Below are 23048 nucleotides of genomic sequence, written 5' to 3'. Positions count from 1 at the left end.
AGCTATTTATAACAATGACTTTATTGTCATATAAGATATAATTAATATAAAAGTAGTTTTGTGACTTTCTTTTTTCAAATTTCTTTCAACAAGCAGGTAGAATAAGGGAAATTATACTAAATTCAATGTACTGACAATTTGTCTCCATTCAGTTAGCAAAAAACAGGTTTAACTCCTGTTTTCCAGAATAATGGTGAGCTCTTCCCCCTGTATTATCTGGTTAAAAAGGATTGTTATCCCAATGAGGGAGCTGTAGTCATCAGAACTGTAGTGTATACAGCAAGGCCTTTTGACTTGCAGTAGATTGGCCTCTCCGCTCTCATGCTGCCTCCTGAACAGATCACTTGAAAGACTTTGTGAAGTGGTAGAAAATGAGGCCTGGGATTATCTGTGATGAAGGGCTTTTATTATGGGTGTAGAGTCAGCCTCAGAAGTGGATAACTGGCATCTATTATTTAATCCTTGCTTCACAAACCACAGATTCTTGTGGATTGGAGAGAAAACATTAATAGAATAGTAAATAAATCGGTCAACGCCCTTCATATATGCATGATGAAAAACTGGAAAATTCACAAACGATGTCTATTGTGTCAGAATTGAGGATGGAAAAGTCTGACTTTCCATTTAAGAGCAGGAAGAATCGAAGGCAGCGTGGACTTTAGAGCCCAAGTCCTCCATCCCTGTGCTGTTTGGCACCCAAAGTGCAGGAAGTTGACCACATTAGAATTAGAACCCAGGCCTCCCGACTCCCAAGGCCGGTGTTCTTTCTGCTAAAAGGTAACCTTCTTATGAACTGTGCGGTTTAGTGCTACAAAAATTGGACTGGATTTTCATTTCAGAAATCCAAGTGGAAAATGTCTAAATTTAACTAACTAATAAATAAGAAAGCTGTAAAAGCTTTTTAGCTTTGGTATTTTAGTCCGATTGTTCTATTTCTGAGTTACTTTTTACTCGTAGCCCCCTCTTAAGTAGAATAGCTGTTTTTCCGATACTGGACTTTCGTTATTAGTTGTTACAGTCATGATCTACTGCTAGAATCTCTTTTGAAGGTCCATAAACCCAAGCTACACATGGTTTTATTCCTGGAATAGGAAGAATCATGACTTTGCTTCTTATTTATACCATTTTTGTTCTGTTCTAATAGTAAGAAAGAATTGGGCTCAGAGTTATTAGCAATGTCAGTTTGCTCACAGTTGTTGGTGAATTCATTTTAAGGGCAGTAGATCAATTCAGGCAACTCTGGACAGCTGAGAACTAAAGATATGGCTCTAAACTTGGGGTCCAGAGCCCCAAGTTTTCTTCCCAGTTCTCCTGCTTCCTAGTTTCTAGGACCTTAGGCAAGCTGTTTAATTTTTCACAGCCTCAGTTTTATCATTTGTAAAATGTGGACAATTTTTTCATCCTGTGTTTCTCATCAGAGCATATAATGTAAAATTCAAATTGTATAATAGCTCTAAAGATGCTTTGTTATCCCTGAAACCATATTAAAAAGCTAGGCTGCTATTTTGTTCTGAAGTTGTGTTCCTTTTTGTCTTCATGCTAGAGGAAAGGTTTATGAAATGTCACCCAGTTTTTCTCCAGCCATTCCTCCTTTGTTCTCTGCAGGACTTCCTCATGGAAACTTTTATCATGTTTAAGGATCTGATTGGAAAGAATGTCTATGCCAGAGACTGGATGGTCATGAATATGACTCAGAGCAGGTAAGACTGCCTGTGGCAGGCCCTGAAGCATTTGACTCTGAATACAACTGACCCTTGAACAACGAGGGTTGAACTGCACAGATCCCATATATGCGAATTTTTTTCAATAAATACACTCAAATGTATTATCTCTTCCTTATGATTTTCTTTTTTTTCTTTTTTTCTTTTCTTAATTTTTAAGTTTTTATTTTTTATTGGGGAATATTAGGGAACAGTGTGTTTCTCCAGGACCCATCAGCTCCAAGTCGTTGTCCTTCAATCTAGTTGTGGAGGGCGCAGCTCAGCTCCAAGTCCAGTCATCGTTTTCAATCTTAGTTGCAGGGGGCACAGCCCACCATCCCATGCAGGAATTGACCTGGCAACCTTGTTATTGAGAGCCTGCACTCTAACCAACTGAGCCATCCGGATGCCCTTCTGGCAACTCAGTGGCAGCTCGTTGTCTTCAATCTAGTTATGGAGGGTGCAGTTCACTGGTCCATGTGGGAATCTAACCAGCAACCCTGTTGTTCGTAGCTCGTGCTCTAACCAACTGAACCATCTGGCCACCCATATTTTAAGCATTATTAACTCTACATAGTCCTGATTAGAAAAACTCTTTCCAACTCTGTACAGATTAGAGAAACTCTGTACAGATTCGCATCAGAAATCCTAGACTTTAAAACAGAGGTGTCGTGGTAGAGTATAAAGAGCCCTGGTCTGAGGCTCAAGAGATCTGGCTTGTCAGCTCTACCTTCAGCTGGCTACATTGTGATGCAGCCTTGTGTGGTGCTTGTAGTCAGTTCTAGAAACTGACCCGACCTTCAGTACCCTCTGCAGACTGCTCTGTCGTTGGTCTCTAATGACCTTGGTAGATCTAAAGGTTATAGGCTGCCAAGTCCAGGTTGCTTTGCTTTGGTTTTTAACTTAGATGGAAAGTGTTTCAATGGGCTTGAGGTCGCCTTTTTTATCCACTGTTTTCCTCCCCCAGGGTTTTCCTCCGTGCTATAAATCAGTTTGCTGAGGTTCTCACAAGGTGCTTCATGGATAAGTCAAGCTTTGAACTTCAGGTAAGCATGCTTCTCACCTAGGAGTTCCTTGAATTCTCAGCCAAAGTAAGAGAACTCATTCATTTTGGAAAACATCACCTCAGATTTCATCATTTTTAAATAGAAAAAAGTTTTGTCTTTTCTTCTTTCACAAAGCACACAGTTTCATCCCTCTGTCCTCCAAACACAGTCAAATAGGGTTTTTTCTTCTTTCTGTAGAATTCACACGTGTAAAAAAAAAAAAAACGTAAAAAGAGCTAATAGTAGAAAATGTAACTGAAAAAAAAAAAGAACATTGAAAGAGGAATTGTCCTCCTTTCCCCTGTTGCCATAACCCAAATAACGTACACACATGTGCTTGCAGACAGTCACACAGATATTCCTCTCCCTACAAATGGTTTAGTTTCTAAATGGGTCATATACACTTGCTTGAAAGACCAAAGTGATAACCAAACAGGTGACCACTAGCTCCATCTTCATTCATTCATTCATTCATCTGACAAATATTACAGCATTTATATGCACAGGCTCTGGTGAAGGGACCCAAGTCCCTGCCGTCATGGAGCTTATGTTCCAGCGTATGTGATGTGCTTTGCTGTATCATGTGCTTTTGTTTGTGTATCTATAGAAATTTAAAAGTGGAGAGTCGTAAGTAGAGGAGATTATATATACATATATGCATATGCATATACATGTAAATGTGTATGTACACATGTGTATATATGTACATGTGTATGTACCTATGTATATTGGTATATATTAATATATGTATGCGAAAATGGAATCGAGTTGTGCATTTCTTTGGTAACCTCTTACTCTATTGACTTTTTCTGTGATCTTCTCAATGATATTTAATATTTTCACAATATTTGTAATGCCTGAATACAGTCCATTGTATCGCTGGGCCATGATTTATTTACCTAAATTCTTATGAACATTTAGGTTGTTTCCATTTTCTGTTTGGTTAAGTAGCACGGTGAGGACCTTCCTTGTTTTAAATATTTTTAAATACCCGTGATTTATTTTGCCAGGATAAAGTCCTGAAATATTCACTGGTTCAAACGTTTGGCATAATTTTAGGACTTTGGATACATATTGCCAAACTACTTACTATAAATAGGTACACTTCTTGGCAGCAGTCTGCCTTTATCCCAGGAGTAAAGACAAATATAATAGTTTGGATTTTTTTTTTTAAAGCTTAATACTAAGTACTAAAACTTTCAGGGCTGAATAATTGAAACACAAAAAAGAAAAAGAAGTCTTGTGGATTTTATTTTGTTTTTTTCATTAATTCTTGGCAAGTGATTTTCTATCATGTGGCACTGTTTTACAATGACTCTTATTAATGTTATTTTCCATTTTTTTTCACCCACACGATTAATTTTGAACAGCTCTGGAACAATTACTTCCATTTGGCAGTAGCATTTCTCACCCACGAGTCCCTTCAGCTTGAAACCTTCTCTCAAGCCAAGCGCACCAAAATTGTAAAAAAGTAAGTGTCCTCTTAAACTTGCTTAAGATTGGGTAGGTGATTTTTCCATTTCTATTCCGTGCAGGATGTGGGGTATCGTAGAAATTGCCATTCACTGGCTACCATGTTCTTAGTGAGATACGTCTTATAATTAATTACATAATAGACCTCAAATTTCCCCAAATTCCTCTCTTTTCTCATTGGGACCCATTGCCAAGGTCCCATCTCCCATCACATTTGTGTTTTTTTTTATAGAATCTGTAAGTGGAGAGGCACTGAAGCTGGCCAGTCCTCCCATCTCCGAGAATAGCTGTGCCTCTGCTGGCAGCTTGTCCAAATTATTGGCGCACTGCCTCCTTCTCACTCGTGCTTCCCAAAGTAGGCTCCTCTGGCGCCATTGCCACACCTCTCAATGTTCAACAGAGAAGCCATGTCTATCTAACACATCACCTAAATATGCTTTCCCGATTCCTGGCTCGGAATTCAAAATGGACTAATGTGCAAGAGTGATGAGGGATGTAGGGAAGCTTTTTATTGCTTTCATCTCAGGTCTGTCTTAGAGTTCATTGAGAGTCCGAAACAAATCGTCTAGCATCCCTCTATCTCTGATTCCTCCCCAAAACACTGAGATTGGTGGCTAAGAGATTGTGATTTAGTGATTGTGTTTTCAAAGATAAAAGTAAAACCTGTATTATAAATGTCTTTGTGGGTGGGTATCGAAAGGTAATTGATTTTTAACGTGGAAACCTTAATCTCACTGTTGAGATTATCTTAAATGATATAATTTCTTTCAAGGATGGATTTGATTTTGGTTGAACACTCATAAGTGAAGTTAGTTAACACCAAGTCTGATAAATAAAGTGGCTAATTAGGATTAATGATTCTGGTTTTGTTCAAAGCAAAGTGTAACTAAGTACAATCCATGTAAAAATATATACATGCATGAGGACAGAGATAAACCTTTGGAAATAACATTTATATATATTAAGCTTATAGAAATGTGAATGTACTTTTTTTTTCAAGATTTCTCTTATTTTTAGTAGTAGTAGCATCAACAGTAGTATTAATAATCAACAGGAATAGTTATTTATTGTCTATTATGTTCCAGACATTGACCATGTAGGCTTAGTGAATTAATCATAAAATGGTTAGGTATTTTTGTTAAAATGGAATAGTAAGAGAAAAATTTAAATAGGATTTTTATACTAGCATCGGAAGGCATTTCCAAAGGAGGAATTTAAAACAGACATGTTTGGCACAATAGTAGCGTGAATGGAAAATGTAGAACCACGGTTGTAGGATGAGTTATAGGTCCATATTAGAGTTCCCTGAAAACATTTGCTGTGACCCACTGAATTTCCATTTTTCCAAGCCCCAGCCTCTGCTCTATAAAGTCAGCATGTTTGTTAGACATCAGTCACTTTATTATATCAATCATACCCCATTTATCATCCTTTTCAGTAGTCTTTGTTTTTATTTCTTTGCTTACCAGCAAGTGGAGTGTTTCTCACTCTTCTCCCTTCCATGAGTTTGTCAGTCTGATCTTCTCAGTTATTCTTCAGCATTTGCACTTGGCCTGCCTCCTGCTGTTGCAGTTCTTTCTCCTCTGTGGGGGTCCGTTCTCTTTGGGGGCTTGGTGTAGTTATGGACCTTATCTCTTCAAGTGACCTTGCCTCAAAACCTGGCTTACATGTCACCTAGAGGAACACTATTTTTATTTCCCACATCATTTTATTATATGTACTCGTTTCCCCTGTAAATCTTTCTCTTGGTTTATGATCTTCTTTCTAGATATGGGGACATGAGGAAAGAAATCGGCTTTAGGATCCGGGACATGTGGTATAACCTGGGTGAGTGTTTGAACTTGGAGAAGCCCACATACAACTCCTGTGGGATAAGCATCCCAGGATGAATTCTTTTTAATTTTAATTCCAGGAACCCTGAGATTTATTTGTCTGTGTGTGCGGATGTGAACGTTGACTTGTAGGTCTCTTGTGGGTGACATCCATATGTTTAGTCCCTCACTTCTAAATTGAGTTGATGTACCCACATAAACATTTTCTTTTCTTATGGGCCCGGTGGAGGAAGACTGTAACCCTTTACTTCCAGTGAAATTATTTGGTAATATTTTTCTTACTTTCATTTCAGGTCCCCACAAAATCAAATTCATCCCGTCTATGGTGGGTCCCATTCTGGAGGTCACACTGACCCCTGAAGTAGAGCTTCGGAAAGCCACCATCCCCATTTTTTTTGATATGATGCAGTGTGAGCTCAATTTCAGTGGAAATGGCAACTTCCATATGGTAAGAGCTGGTAGACCTATAGTCTTCCTAATGCCCACAGTCAGTTCTTATTTATTTTCTTTCTATATAGAGAAGTCTTAGCCTGAATTATACAAATCAAAGTTGATATAAAAGCATTTGTTTTTTTTACATTTCATTTTGTAAAGCAATTAGAGATAGAAGCAGGTATTTCAACCCAGGACTAAGAAGCACTCTTTTTGCTACATGTGTTTCCTAAAGCAGCTTTCTATCTGTGGATAATTAAAATTTGACTTCATGCATTTGAATGCTATGTGTTGCAATATAGCTGAGAAACTCAGACAGTGGATCAAGGGAATGATGCAGAGGTCTCTAGTTTAGAGACCTCAGTTTGCCTGTTAATGTTTTTTCTGTTTCACTTTCCTTACAGTGTATTAATATTGAATTTTTGCAGTTTTGAAGCTCTGCAAAATCAGAAATAAAGCAATCCCATTGCCAAGACTCAGGCAAAAATAGAAAATTAGAATCATGAGGCTACTTTATATGCATAGTTGTAATAAGAAAATAACGTTTGGGGTATTTTTTTTTCCTGCAAATGTCAAGCAAAGGACAAAGTAACATGAGACTGCTTTAGAAAACTTTGACAGGTCCTTGGTATGCTCTTAATAGATGATGTGAAGTGTGATCTTCCTCTATGTGTGTTGAAAATAATTCACAATTTAATAAAGGGATGAGGCCAAATCTGGGAAGGTTGGCCGGGCGTCTCTCGTATCCTCTTCTAAGGATATGGCATTCTCCTGTGAAATTGTTACTCTGCTTTCAGTTTGAAGATGAGTTGATCACCAAGCTGGACCAAGAAGTAGAAGGGGGCAGAGGAGATGAACAGTACAAGGTCCTTCTGGAAAAACTGTGAGTACTTCAGAAACAAAACCTCAAGTTGATGGCACCATTTAGTGATGGAGAAAAACAGTCTCCTACTGCCGTGACAGACCCATTGAGTAGTCACAGAATCACCAGGGTCATCACTACGAAGGATGGTCACTGGGGTCAGTGGAGAGTACACCATCCACTGCTGACATTTGTTTGTCTGATGTGAATCAAATGTTTCCCCGGCCACTAAGAACAGACCAGAGGGAGGGAGGGACAGATGTACAAAGCAGCAGCATTCTGCCCAGTGTTTGAATTGATGACCTTCACCCAAAGTGCTAGTACCTCTAATTACGGCTTCAAAGCAATAATTTAAAGGATAAGGGGGAAAGCATTTCAAGGTCCACTTTACATTGTAAAATACCTTGTTCCCTCTAAATGACCACTCAGAACACTAATGGTATCTCCAGCTTTGTTGGTCTTTTCATTCTCTTCCCTCCCCCCACCCCCAAGCTACCATTCATTCCCTCTCTGTGCTCACATTACCCCCCCTACACCCCACCCACACCCCCACAGACCCTCACCCATCATGTACTGTCCCTCTTAATTTTCCTTTGCACATATGGAATTGGAAAAAAGAGCAGTTAAAACACATGCATGTTGGAATTAGAGAGAGATCGAGCTTCAAATCCTATCTTCTCCACCGTCTAGGAGTTTGACTTTGGACAGGTGACTTAACCCATCCAACACCTCATTTTTTTTTTCCATTTACAATAATAGGATCTATATTTTGGTTTTGTGGTGAGGATGAATTAAGATGATGCATTCTCATACTGTATTTCGCCGAAAATAAGACTGGGTCTTATATTAATTTTTGCTCCACAAGATGCATTAGGGCTTATGTTCAGGGGATGTCATCCTGAAAAATCATGCTAGGGCTTATTTTCCAATTAGGCCTTATTTTCAGGGAAACACGGTAGTGTCTGTTACAGAATTGATGCTGAGTAAATGTTGGCTGCTTTGGTGTTTGTGCTGGTTACTATTATTATTAGTATCTTCAAATCCTCCCATCCTTCAGGCTGTAACTACTCTAGACAGTTCATTTCTGTGTTCTCTGAGCTTTTATGATGTTGACCAACTATGTCACCTGTTGATTGGGTGTGTCCTTGCGTCGTTCCGTTATTCACCTGTTTAGAGGGAGTGTTGTGCCCAGACTATGCTTGAGGACGGGGCTCCCCACTTCGTTTTTCTTTTTTTTTAAGTTTTTTTCTAAGGAACTAGCATACTGGGTACTCAGAAATGAATTGATAACTCATCTGTATTTTCAAGAACAAGATGTCTTTCTTATTTTTAATGGATGATAAGACTTGATCTTTTTATCCTATTTCCATTAAGTCTACCTGTGGAAACAGGCTTCAAACCTCCTAATTTATCACTTTTGTGATTCTGATCTCATATAGGTGTTCATGGAGAAATTGCCCACACATACAAACACACACAATATTTATAAATAATAAAAGATTCATTTTTTTAAAACTCCTACGGCTGACTTTTCACATAAAGATCTTACTTTGTTTTCTTCATTCTTCCTGGATCACTAACTCAGAAAAATATGAGGCACAAACCTCTAATGCCCAAGAATAATTCTGGAGTCTGGACTAACTCTTTGAACCCATTTCTTTTCTCTCTCTCTCTCTCTTTCTCTCTCTCTCTCTCTCTCTCTCTCTCTCTCTCTCTCTCTCTCTCTCTCTCTCTTCCTTGTTCTCCAATTTTTCTTCTGATTGTCTAATCTTAGAAGCCCCTATTGAAGGTTTGCTATATTTGGATCCAAAGAAAGAGGATTTAGACCAAAACTTTAGCTTCAATCTTATTTACAATTCTGGATTTTTTTCCCCCTGAAAATAACCACTTTTATCTGAAGAGCCACATGTCTGGATATATGCTAGATTCCTAGGCTCCTGTAGGTGGGGCATTGATGCAAGGCTTTCCAGAATGCCCACCAGATGCTCTAAAGTGGTAGGCTTTTGGGAGAATAAAAACATAGAAAAGATGATCACTTTCAGCCTGAGGAGAGTGATCAGATGCATACACAAACCTTTGGGCAAAGGTTCTGGTTTCTATCATATTTACCAAAAAAAAAAAATACAAACAGAAGTTCAAAGAAGGGCCTTGTGGTCTGGGATTGTAGGTGATGAGGTGATGGTGGGACTTGAGCTAAAGCTCCACAGGAAACACAGAACGTGGGTAACTGTGTTGAGTGAAGGGTGTGTGTCTCCTCACCACCTGCTCCTAGGACCCTGGACAGTGCTCATCAGTGGTGCTGGAATGACAGCATGAGACATGGGCTTTTGTCTCTACTCCCACCCTTCCAGGCTCCTAGAACATTGCCGGAAACATAAATACCTCTCCAGCTCTGGAGAAGTGTTCGCGCTCCTGGTCAGCAGCCTCTTAGAGAATCTCCTGGACTACAGAACCATCGTCATGCATGACGAGAGCAAGGAAAACCGGATGAGCTGTACCGTGAATGTGCTGGTATGTGCCAAGCCCCTGGGATGGCGGGAGGGCACTGCCAGGCCACCCCTGCACCCAAGAACTCAGCTCTGAGTAGATCTCCCAGACACAAAGGGACCCTGGGGCCACGTTTATGAAGTCTGTCCTGCTGAGTCTAATTGAAATGGCCAACTCAGCTTTGGACTTACAGTTATCAACAGCTACAGACGTTGAGGATAAAATTGGAAACAGGGATGGAAAATGCTACATAAGCTCTTAACTCTCTTTCTGAAGGTCAACCACCACCCCTCCTCTCCACCCCCCCCCCCTCCGCACACACACCTGTTTCTCTGTCTCGTTTACATGCAGTTGCTTTCTTGTTGGAATTATTAGGCACAGATGAACATGCATGAGAAACACTGTATCTTGAGTGGAGCAATACTGCCTGAAATCATCATGGCGGTGGAACTCTTCGGTTCTGCCTTTCCCTAGACATACGTTACTGGGACCACAGACCTCAGAGGTGTAGGCTGCCATGTATTCCTCTGCTTATGTAAACCAAGAACCCTGATTCCCTGAGACATCAGAGCATCAGGTGACTCGAGTGTAAGCTGGCTACCTATTCCTTCGAGGGTTCCCCTCACTTTGCTCAGAAGCATGGTCCTAAAAAATTCTTCAACTTATCTTCTTTATAAACCGTCACTTCCTTTCTTTGTGGCAGTATTTGTGAAAGGAACATGATAAACTCTTTGGAGAAGTGACAGTGTTGAAAAGCAAAAGTAGCTATTTGTCCATGTTCGTGGCAAACTAGTCCATAACTCTTGGTTTACATTGGTATTTTGTGATCTTTTGCTTTTGTAGAATTTCTATAAAGAAAAGAAGAGAGAGGACATATACATAAGGTAAGCTGAAGAGAATTTCTGCTTTTGCTGTTTATGTCATAGCTTTATTATTTATTTCTTCAATCAACGCAAGCTAAGCCCCATCACCATGCGTGCTGTTTGAGAGACACCAAAAAGTACGTGATATGCCCCTATCCGCCTAAAAGGGTAAACTCTTTAGGCAGATCCACAAATAAGTACAATACGAGGAAGGGCATAGGGAGGACCAGGTCGGGATTCCAGGAAAGGATCTGAAAGACGCTGGCCCAGGCAATCAGGAAAAGCTGCACAGGGAGAGGCATGAAAATTGACCTTCTGCCAAGGAGAGTTTGGGGTCCAGCAAGCCCTGAACATGGAGCACATTGGACCCAAACGCTATGCCTTTTCTTGGGGAGAGATTCCCTATCCCTTATTTGCTCCCCAAAGGGGTCCATGACATAAAAAATGCAACCAGTGCCTTCCACGAAGAGTATAAAGTGGGGTAGATGAACTAGGAAGGGCACACAGGCAGGAAGCCTCACCAAGGGTTAAAGCAGTGGGAAGACAGGAAGTAAGGGATTCCTTTACCTGAGAGAAAAGAGTAGGGGGAGAAAAGATGGCATTGTGGAATGGACTCAATGCTAGGTCAACTCCTGAGCGGCAAAATGCCTCCCTTCTCCCCTTCTTACCAGATACTTGTACAAACTGCGGGATTTGCACCGAGACTGTGAGAACTACACGGAAGCTGCCTACACGCTACTCTTACATGCTGAACTTCTGCAGGTAAGGGCTGCGCATTTCCACAGGATGGAAGACAAAACGGAGTGTGTCAACTGTCTAGTCCATTGGGGCCAAAGCCGGTACGCTTCATGATTTTGATAGGAAAGAACCTTATTCAAGGGAGATCCTTTCACCCAAGAATATTTTTATACCTTCTCAGTAGGCACAGCTAATTTTCAGATCAAGCTTGGGAAAATGTCACTTATCATTTATTTGAAAACCCTTAGGAAACAGAGTACAAGTTGTAGGCCCCTAATGATTGACACTAATTGAAGAAACAGACACCCATCGATTAACGTATGTAAAACAATTGGTAAAACTGCAGAGACATGAGTTGTAAAAGAATGTAGTACCATAGAAGTAGGTTCCTATCAATACTCTTGCAGCCGGTAAAATTGTAGTGTGTGCTGTGGATATAAATACATCTGTCCATCATGGATCCCAAATAATTAATTCTGGCTCTGATCACTCCTCCAACTTCAGATAAACTGTTCTTTCAACATCAATCTTGGAATGACTAATAGGCCAAACTTAGCATGTCAGTAACGGAAGCTGTGATGTCCCACTGTTCTTCTGGATCCATTCCTTCCACTCCTTTCTTTCCATTTCACTAAAGGGCACCACCAGTCTGCCCGGTTGCTCAGGCAAGTACCTGCCATCATCTTTTGTTCACCACCTACCACATTCTCTGCCAGCATGAATCGTGGTCCCTCTGCCCAAAACTCTCCTTAAGCTGTCTACTTTTCTTTTTTTTAAAAAAAAAAAAATTGATATATAATTGACATATAACAAACACTGTGTAAGTTCAAAGTGTACAGGTGTTGATTTGATCCATTTGGTACCCACGTATGTACCCACGTATGTTTGATATATTTGTATATTGCAATATATTGCAATACCAGCACAGCTTTAGCTAACACCTCTATTAAGTCACCTAGTTATAATTTCTTTTTTTGTGGTGGAAACAAGTAAGATCTAGTCTCTTAGCAACTTAGAAGTTTATAATACAGTGTTGTTCCCTATAATCACTATGCTGTGCATTAGGTCTCCAGGATATATTTATTTACTGGCTACGAGTTTGTACCCCTTAACAGTATCTCCCCAATTTCCCCCCCCCCCCCCCGCCAGCCCCTGGTCTAGCCCCAGCACTAGTCTAATGCTCTGTTCGGAGTTTGGTTTTTTTTTTGATTTCACATCTAAGTGAAATCATAGAGTATTTGTCTTTGTCTGACTTATTTCACTTAGTATAATACCCACTAGGTCCATCTATGTTGTCACAAATGGCAGGATTTCTCTTTTTTATTGCTGAATATTCCTGTGTGTGTGTGTGTGTGTGTGTGTGTGTGTGTGTGTGTGTGTGTGTGACATCTTTATCCATTCATCCATTGATGGACACTTATTGCCATATCTTGGCTATTGTGAATAATACTGTGATAGACATGGGAGTGCAGCTCTCTATTTCATATCCTGTTTTCATTTCCTTTCTATCCACTTTATCTCGCTTGCTGCCATCCATTGTCTCTCCCCAAAGCATTATAGTAGCCTCCTGTTACATCTCCCTGCCTCTTCTTGCCCCTAGCAATTAATTACCTTGTATAAATTAGTTTTTGTTTATACTATAATAATATGTGCATATTGGTCTAATCTTTATAATTAAAACAGGAATCCTCTGCCTCTCCACTTCCCCAAGGCAGCCATTTACAACTCCTGTGCTAGTTTGGGGCACTAAAAAGCTTGTTGTAATGGTTTAGGGAGGAAGGCTTGTTGACTGGGGGATGATCAGAAAGAAATCTTGGTGTCCAGAACCGGAGGTCTTTTCATTTGAGCTGCCCAGAAAATTAAACTCTCCTATCCGGTCATAATAAGGTATGAGGTGTGGGTATAACTTTGTTCCCCCAGATAGCTACTCAATAGGGATGTATAAGTATATTCTGTATTTTTCTCATTGGTATAAGATCCCTTCTTTATCATGTACTAAATCCCTCTATGGTGTGAGGAGAGTCTCTTTCTCAATTTTGTAGAATTTTGCATGGGTCTCTGTCTATTCATGTACCAGTAACTTCCCTTAATTATTAATTGTTTATAGTATGTCTTATCACCTAATAGTTACTCTTCATTGCTCTTCTTTTGTAGAGTTTTCCACCTGTTCCTTTCTGTTTATTTTTCCATATGAACTTTGGAATCATGAAATTAAAAAATTAATTCAGAGAGAATATCCATGTTTATGAAGTAGCATTTTCTTACTCAAAAGCATGTTATGACTTTTCATTTGTTCAAATCTGCTTTTGGGCCCTTGGTGACATGTTAAGGTTTTCTGTATAGAAGTCTCACATGTTCCTTATTATGTCAATTCCTAGATACCTTTTTAAATTCAATTATGATAAAATACACATAACAAAATGTACCATCTTAACCATTTTTAAGTGCACAGTTCAGTGGCAGTAAGTACATGCACACTGTTATGTCTAGATATCTTATCCTTTTGGATTTATTCTTGTTGGGCTTCTTTCTTCTTTATCTTCAGCATGTAAAGTCTATCTCTAAATTATTTCTAAATATATCAATTTGTTTTTATCCACATAACTAACTTAATTCTAATTATGGTAGTTTTTCAGTTGGCACCCTTTGTGAAGCCACTGATTGTGAAGAATGCAATCATCGTTTGTACATAGTGATAGTCCCACGCCCTCCTTTCCATTTTTATACTTCTGATGTCTTTCTTTTATCTGACTGTGTGATTGATACCATCATGTGAGCAGCAGTTGCGTTGACTGGTGACCTCACCTTGGTCCTGATTTTCCTGGGACTGCCTTGAGTGTGTGTCCGTTCAGCCTGGCACCTGTTTTGAAGCTGGCCTGTGTCTATGTGCATGTATGCAATTTTTCTGTTTCATCAATAATCTAAAATACAGATGGATGAGTCACAGATATACACAAATATTTGTGCCACTTTTTGTTGACGGAATATTTATTAATCTCCTTCAGTCGATCCATGGGTATCCTGCCTTACTCTCGGTTGTTGCTTTTGTTTGCTTTTCAGTGGTCTGACAAGCCCTGTGCACCCCATTTGCTTCAGAGGGACAGTTACTACGTTTATACCCAGCAGGAGCTGAAAGAGAAGCTGTATCAAGAAATCATATCCTATTTTGACAAAGGCAAAGTGAGTGTTGGATTGTTGGTTTTTTTGTGTTAAGGGAAAATGGAAGATGATAGCAGTACTGCAATGCCGTTCTGATGCTGACCAGCCAGAGGTAGCACAGAACCCACAGGTAAAGGGCACAGTCCCCCCAAAAGACAGCTCTCTCTTCAGACACCAGCCAGAAGTTCAGGGATCCCCAGGCTGCCCACACTTCTGACTGATTGACTATCAATTTTGGGGGGAGTCCTACGACCCCCTCAGGTTTGATAATATGCTAAAACAACTGAAAAAAAAAAAAACTTGGTAAATGCTATACTTATGATCACAATTTTATCTTAAAGGAGACAAATCTTGACCAGCCCAATGAAGAAATACGCAGGGGAGGGTCTAGGAGTGTCCCAAATGCAGAGCTTCTGTTTCTTCCCCGTGGATTCAGGACACATCATCCTCCAGGGGAATTGATATGTTCACCAACCAGGAAGCTCCCCTGAGCCTCTGTGCAGAGATTTTTTTAGGGTTTCATTATATAGGCTTGGTTGATTGCATCATCAACCACCTGAATGAACTCAGTCTCCAACCCCGCCTTCTCGCTCGCTGTAGGCCAGGCTGATATGTAGCTCAAGGCCTCAGTTCTCTAATCACATGGTTTTTTTTTCTGGCAGGGAGCCCACCATGAGTCACCTCAGTAGCATAAACACAGGTGTGGTTGGAGGGTGCACCATGACTAAGCAAGACACTCCTATTTCTGAGGAAATTCCAGGGGCTTAGATGCTCCCTCCCAGGAACTCAGGACAAAGACCAAATTCCTCATTATACTACAGTGACTCATGACTTACTCTTATTCCCATGTGTTTGTATCCTGGTATTTTTAATGGGAGAGACAATGTAAGAAATTAACGTAAAAAAGGCAATAAAGATCTGTTATCTTGAGGACACTAAACGTGATGGAAAATACAGTGGTCAGCCCGCCCACCCCCTCCGTAACTGTAATTTTAACTTTTACATATAGCGGAGGAGCAGGAGTTAGTGCTGTCATTTTCAGTACGTTCTCTAGAGATTGTTGGCTGACACCTGGTATGCATCCCATCCCCAGGTCAGCTCTTTGCCTGACACCATAGGCTGTAAGTAACAAGCCACACTTAAATGCGTACGGGAGCAAGAAGGTAAAATAAACGTAGGAACTGGGCCAGGAAGTTGTGGAGTCTGGTCAGCTGGAAAAAGCATGTCCACCTGAAAGGCTTTTAAATTTAAAAAGCAAAAAATAGAGAGAGAAGGAGTTGGGGGAGAAAGAAAAAAAAATGTGTATGCCGTTCAAACAAAATAGATCCTAGATTTGACTAGTTACGGAGGCCTGGAGAGTTCTTATGGACTGCCTCTTGCCGCCACCATTCCTTTTTTGTAATCAGTGGAAACTGTTGGTTAAGTAAATAAATCAACCAAATAATCATCACAATAAAATAGCTACCATCTGTGCTAGTTACTGTTTTGGGTGATTTTCAGAATTTTTTCTAATTTCTCCCTATAGCCCTATTAGGTAGATTTTATCTCTACAGATGAAGAACTTAAGGTGCAGTGGGCAAGTATATTTTTTCAAACTGTTTGGTCTCTGCACCCCTTTACCCTCTTAAAAATCACTGGGGACCCCAAAGAGCTTTTGTTCACATGGATATCTATTGATATGTACAATTTTAGAAATTAAAATAGAAACATTTTAAATATTTACTCATTTGTTCTTTTAACAATCATAAACCTATTATGAAAAATTATTATATTTTCCAAACAATTAGTGATATGAGTGGTGTTTGACATTTTTACAAATCTCTTTAATGCCTGGTTTAATAGAAGACAGCAGGATTCTCAAATCTGCTTCTACATTCAGTCTTGTGATAGATATCACACATCCCGTAGCCTCTGGGAAACTCCACTGTATACTCATGAGAGAATGAACACTGAAACAAGACAACTAATATTAGTATTATTAAGAAGATAGTTTGACCTCATGGATCCCCTGAAAGGGCCTTGGGGACACGCAGGGACCAGAGACCACGCTTCGGGAAGTGCTATGCTAGGATGTCTCCCTGTCTCTTAGATAACTTTGCATTTGGTCAAATAAGGAGATCATTTGTCCCATTTGTTCTCTGGCTTCCTACACCAGGCCCAGATGATCTGGAATGGTTTCCAAATGGCATATTTCACTTTTCAGTGACCCAGGTCCTGAAATTTCAGAGGGGAATATTTGGCAAATGATGAGTTTTAATTTTAAAATATTTTTACAACTGTATGTGAACTGCACATACATTCCTTTATCAGCCAGAAACAATGGAACATAGCACCTGATCACAAGAATAAAGCAGGAAATTACCAGATGCTGTGATATTAATAGTGGCCATTTAAGAGATATTTTATGATCAATCTGGGATGCCGGCTAGCCTCAGATACCAAATATGTACATTAGGCTGTCGCTTACATGGTCATAAATGTGCCACGGCATTTCCTAAAACTCTCTTTGACTAAGGAGCTAGTCAGTTAGAAGTAGGAAATCAATGCCCAAAATTGGAGAAATAATTTCCCAAATTCCACACCACAGAACAGTTAGTCTTTCTTCCGTTTCCCCCCACTCCTCCCAAACATTCTGACGTGAAACACACACACACACACACACACACACACACACACGAACACAGCCCAGAAGTAGAGCCCAAACCAACTTTCTTTCCCCTCCAACAAGACTTTCCCATTCTCAAGACCTAGGCTTTGGAACTGGTTCCCCTCCACTTTCAATGGTTTTTCATATTTTACTTTTTAAGCTCACTATTGCTTTGTTTGGGGCGCATGGTGTTCTTCATGTTCTCACAAACAGAATTAGAGAAGATAACCCCTGGCAAAGCAGCCAAGCTAATGTAGCTTTATGATCTCTATAAAAAGGTTTAGTAGATCCAGGAGATGAGGCATGTCGGAATATCTGCAGAAACTCAACCCACCTGACTCCTTGCTTATGGCCAGTGACTCTCACATGGCTTTTGCTGCTGGATCAATGATTAATTAGTTCTCCACTTTTCTTTTTCTGCAGATGTGGGAGAAGGCAATCAAGCTGAGCAAAGAGTTGGCTGAGACATATGAGAGCAAAGTTTTTGACTATGAAGGCCTGGGCAATCTCCTGGTGAGTCTGGGTCAGAATATGTCAAACCTCCAGTAGGCGTGCGAAAGTGGGCGTTCATGAAAATGTTTGTGTAAGTTTAAGAAAGTCAGGATAATCAGTGTTCTTTACAGTAGAAATGGAAACCTTGCTTGAAATGACAAAAGATGAGGTCCAAAAGCTGCTACCATTGTTTCTCCAGATTGTCCTTCATGGAGGGCTCAGGATCCCTCTCTGTAGCCCTTTCTTCCTTCCCTGTGCCTTTTGTTTCTCTGTGGACCCTCCATGTTCCTCGGCCATCTCCTCTGTACCCTCTCGGTTACTCTGCCTTCCGTGAACACCATCCATATTTCACATGTTTTCTGACATCTTCTGTTCATCAGAATTACTTGTTCTGTAGTCCACATCCTCAGGCCCCTGCTGAATGACTGAACTTCTCATCTTTGAGCCTTGTTTTATTTTTTCAAGAATGCCATTGTGCACATTTTGGTTAAGTTGTAAAATGCGTCTGCCAAAACTTGATTCTCAAATTTTGCCTCCTTCCTTTTCCCAAGTGTCACTAGAATAGTCTACTTTTACAGTCCCTTGAATTTGTGTATGACGCCTGGCTGTTGACACAGGTCAGCTACTTAAAAACAATAAAGCAAAACAGAAATAGCCTTCTAAATGCTCAGTGGTAGGCCCATGCAATATTACATTTCATAATTTCTAGGAGAGGAGTCACCAAAGGTCAGGTTACCCATTGTTAGGCAATAATAATTTATTTGAGGAGATAGTTGTCAAGATCCCTTTGAAAAGAATTTGCCAGTGTATTGTACCAGCTCTTGCCATCACACAAAATGTCGCTTATTTATTTCCTAAACTAAATTGAGCTGCGATGTTAGTAAGATAACGTGTTACCCTTCTAAGAAAACATTGTGATGGAAACTTTCACCTAGATAGAGCAGAGTAGTCCCCCTTTATCTGCCATTTCACTTTCCATGGTTTCAGTTACCTTCAGTCAACTGCAATCTGAAAATATTAAATAGAAAATTCCAGAAATAAGCAATTTGTAAATTTTAAATCGCACGCTGTTCTGAGTAGTGGGATGAAGTCTCGCACCATCCTACTTCATCCCTCTGGGAATGTGGATCATCCCTTTGTCCAGTGTCTTCACGCTGTACACGCCCCCTGTCCATTAGTCACTTAGTAGCCGTGTTGGTTATCAGATCAATTGTCGAGGTGTTGCAGTGCTATGTTCAAATAACACTTATTTTTAATAAATAAATAAGTGCAAGAGTAGTGATGCTGGCAATTCACACATGCCAAAGAGAAGCTGCTTCCTTTAAGTGAAAAACGTGAGTACAGACAGTGTAAGATATTTACAGACAGTATAAGTACAGACAGTATAAGAAAGACCACATTCACGTAACTTTTATTACTGTTATGTATAATATACATATATATATACACACAATTACATTGTTATAATGTTCTATTTTATTATTAGTTATTGTTGTTAATCTCTTACTGTGTCTAATTTATAAATTAAACTTTATCATAGGTATGTATATATAGGAAAAAGTACAGTATAAGTAGGGTTCAGTACTATTTTCAGTTTCAGGATGGGGTATCTTGGAACATATCACCTGTGGATTTGGGGGGGCGGGGACAGCTGTAATAATGAAGTCATGCAAACCACGTGGGAGGGGCTTAGGGACTTCCCACAGAGCCCCTGGGTCTGGCTACCTATTTTACTTTCTTTAAGGCTGACTCTCTGAATCCTGGCTGGGTAACCTCTCTCCACGGGAAGAATTAAAGACAGGGGTGGTGCCAGGTATCGAGAAACAACGTCACCTTTACCTTTTGGGCGTTTGTAGCTGAACCAAGGTCTTTAATCTGAACCACCTGCAGGAACCAGAAAGTTCTTTATCTTCTTTTCTTATATGTCTCCATTTAAAGGGCAACCACCCTTCGTGAATCTCAGAAAGGTTTTTAACCTGTTAGAGGTCCTAAGCCCACTTCAAAAAACTGGTGAAAGCTAAGCACTGCCTCCCTCCATAGCACACGTGTGCAACTTCCTGCAGACAATCTCAGGGAATCCCAGACCCGCCACAGCCCGTTCATGGACCCAGGTTCAAACTCCCTGACCCCCGAAATGGATAACTCTTTGGCCCACAAGATATTTCCAGAGACCTTTCATTTCTCTGTTACATGGGAAACAACAAGGCAAATAGTCAGATCACCATCCCCCCCCCACTTTGCCCTTATAACCTCCCTATGGAATGTCTTGTTTTGTTTTCCAGAAAAAAAGAGCCTCATTTTATGAGAACATCATTAAGGCCATGAGGCCTCAGCCTGAATACTTTGCTGTTGGATACTACGGACAGGGCTTTCCTTCTTTCCTACGGGTAAGAAAGCTGAGGGTGGTCTTCCAAGCCATTAAGCCATGGAGTCTGAGGAGGTGAGGTCTTCCTCTCTTTTCCAGATGGGCCTGGTGTGTTAGCAGCTGGAGCCTGTGTTCTCTCTGTGGGAGGTCGGGCTGGGAAACTGCTTCCTGAGCAGCCGGCCTCTTCACCTCACACCCCCGGCCACCTCTGGGATTCTGGCAGCTCTTTTGTAAAATGACTTTTCCCAGGTGGAAGGAAAAAGGGAAAAACAGAACTGTCTCCTCCACTGTTCTGCTGCTGCAGGTCAGGATGGGGAAAAGAGTGGATTAATGTATTTTGTTGTTTATTTTATTTCCAACCCAAGCAAATTTGAAAGCAAATATCCCAAGGACAAGACTGTAAAAGTTTCACAAAAACAGAAACAGTTTTGTTGTAACAGTGAGAAGAACCATGTGTTTCTTCCTTCTCAAAGTTTTCTATAATGTGATGCTGATTTTACCTAAAAAACAATACAAAAAAAAACCCCTTATTTTCTTCCACAAAAAAGGAAGCCTCATATAGATAATGTATTACAGAATTGTACACCTGAAATCTATGTAACTTTACTAACAATTGTCACCCCAATAAACTAAAAAAAAAAAGAAGAGCTTCTTTTAGCACTTAGTGATAGTTTAAAACATATATCATCCATATTCCTTCCCTTAATTAAAAAAGAAAAAGTGGGAAAGGAAAATACTTTACATTCCTTCCAGTGCCTAATGAGGAGGTAGTTCGTTCATCCGTTCATTCATTCACTCAATAACTATTTGCTGAGGGCCTACTGTGTGCCAGACACATCCTAGACATTAGAGATACAGTGCTGATTATAATCCGGCATGGTTTTTGCTTTCATGGATTTTATAATCCAGTGAGTGAGATGTTAATTAATTACACAAATTAATGTAAAGTGGAAACTGACCACGACGGGTATTCTGTGATAACGAGTCAGTTAACCAGAGAGTATTTACCCAAGTGAAATAAAAACCTATGTTTGTATAAAAGTTGTACTTGATGGTTTATAGTATCATTATTCATAATCACCAAAGATTGGACAGAACCCAGATGTTCCTCAATTGGTAAAGGGATGAACAAACTATGATATGGCCCTACAGTGGAATGCCACTCAGAAATAAAAAGGAATAAACTCCAGATACACACAGCCACGTGGGTGAACCTCAGATGCATCGGGCTAAGCAGAAGTCAGACCTTAAAGGCTACATACACTGTGATTTTATTTATATGACATTCTGGCCAAGCCTACACTTACTACAGGGATGGAAAACAGATCAGTGGTTATCTGATAGGTGGCGAAGGTGGGGCTACAAAGAGGCACGGGAACATTTTTAGTAGTGATGAAACTGTTCTATATCTTGATTTTGGTCATGGTTATGTCTGACAAAAGTCACAGAATTTTGCACTAAAAAGGATTTACTGTATGTAAATAATTATACCTGAATTTTTTGACTCAGGAAAGACTTCCCAGGGAATTTCTGCTTTACCTGCAATTAGAAAAGTGAGCTGGGAGCTAAGGAGGCAAAACGGATAGGGGAAAGCATTCCAGGCAGAGGAAGCAGCAGGCAAGAGCATGGCAGTGCCTAGAAATGAAAGAGGGAACAGATGGAGCTGGGTGAGCAGGGGAGCTGAAGCAGGAAGTATGGGCAGAGCATGAAGGGGTTTGGGGTTAGTAGGGTGTTTTGTCAGCATCCTGAGAGCCGTGGGAGCCACGTCTCATATTTTTTGTGTTGGCAAGATGGTTTGGATTTGGTATGGAGAATGGGTGGGGCGTGCGTGTGGATAAGGCATTAGTGACTCTTGCCGCTATTCTGGAGAGAGATGAAAGGTCCGCCTGGGAGGTGGCTTCAGAGAAATGGAAAGATTAGAGATGGAAATGAAGTAGTAGTATTAGATGATTGATGGGACATGTGGGTAAGGAAGAGGGAGATGTCAAGAATGATCCCTAGGCTTCTGGCCTGCATAATTGGATGGGGCCACAGCACTGTCCACTTAGGTAGCCATACTCAGAAAGACAGAGTCATGAAAGAGAGAATTAATTCATTCATTGAATAAATATTTATTCAGCTCTTACTACGTGCCTTGCCATAATATAGGCATGGAGGCAGAGCCTAAAACAAACCAATATCCTTAAAATTATGGAGCTTGTATTCTAACGGGGGGAGACCAAAAAATAAGTAAAATATTTAATGTCAGATGGCTTAGAACAATGCCTCATACTGTTGTAGACACTCAACAAGTATCATGGAGAAATTGAGCAGGGAAGGTGAATAGAGAGGCAGGCAATGGGGAGGGGGTTGGAATTGCAATTTTAAATAGAATGAGTAGCATGCAAGGTAGCAAAAAATGACATGTGAGCAAAATCCTGAAAGCAGTGAGGGAATAAGCCAAGTAGCTTCCCTGTTTCCCCAAAAATGAGACCTAGCCGGACAATCAGCTCTAATGCATCTTTTGGAGCAAAAATTAATATAAGACTCGGTATTGAATTATATCACATCACATCGCATCGCATCACATCATATCGCATCACACCCGGTCTTATATTAAAATAAGACCGGGTCTTATATTAATTTCTGTTCCAAAAGACACATTAGAGCTGATTGTCCTGCTAGGTCTTATTTTTGGGGAAACACGGTACCAAGAGACGAGCGAGGGTGCCATACAGTCAGAAGAGCAGGTTCGAAAGCTGTGAGGCTGGAGAAGCAGGAACCAGAGAGCAAGTAGAGAATAGGACCAGAGAACTATGTGTACCAGATTGCAGAGGGCCTTTGAGATGTGTATGAGTTGTTTGTAAAAGTTTGATTTTGGACATAACACAGTGTGAGATAAATTTGGAAGCTCCAAAAGATATGAGTCAATAATTTGAATGGATCTGAAACTCAAAGTTCTAGATTGGAGAT

General features: G+C 40.3%; 1 protein-coding gene across 1 annotated transcript in view; it reads left to right on the top strand.

Annotated features, from left to right (window-relative positions):
* The window catches only part of DOCK5 (dedicator of cytokinesis 5), a 186050-nt gene that overhangs the window by 138799 nt on the left and 24203 nt on the right, over positions 1-23048 (top strand). The window contains exons 29-40 of the mRNA XM_033134262.1: positions 1606-1700; positions 2668-2746; positions 4117-4217; positions 5988-6046; positions 6345-6499; positions 7281-7366; positions 9697-9856; positions 10676-10716; positions 11367-11457; positions 14494-14613; positions 17663-17752; positions 20014-20118. Coding sequence (XP_032990153.1) covers positions 1606-1700; positions 2668-2746; positions 4117-4217; positions 5988-6046; positions 6345-6499; positions 7281-7366; positions 9697-9856; positions 10676-10716; positions 11367-11457; positions 14494-14613; positions 17663-17752; positions 20014-20118 — 1182 coding nt within the window. The remainder of the gene's footprint in view (positions 1-1605; positions 1701-2667; positions 2747-4116; positions 4218-5987; positions 6047-6344; positions 6500-7280; positions 7367-9696; positions 9857-10675; positions 10717-11366; positions 11458-14493; positions 14614-17662; positions 17753-20013; positions 20119-23048) is intronic.

Source organism: Rhinolophus ferrumequinum, chromosome 18 (assembly GCF_004115265.2).
Source record: "Rhinolophus ferrumequinum isolate MPI-CBG mRhiFer1 chromosome 18, mRhiFer1_v1.p, whole genome shotgun sequence".
In the NCBI taxonomy this organism is placed as follows: Eukaryota; Metazoa; Chordata; class Mammalia; order Chiroptera; family Rhinolophidae; genus Rhinolophus; species Rhinolophus ferrumequinum.
This window is presented reverse-complemented; position numbering and strand designations above follow the sequence as displayed.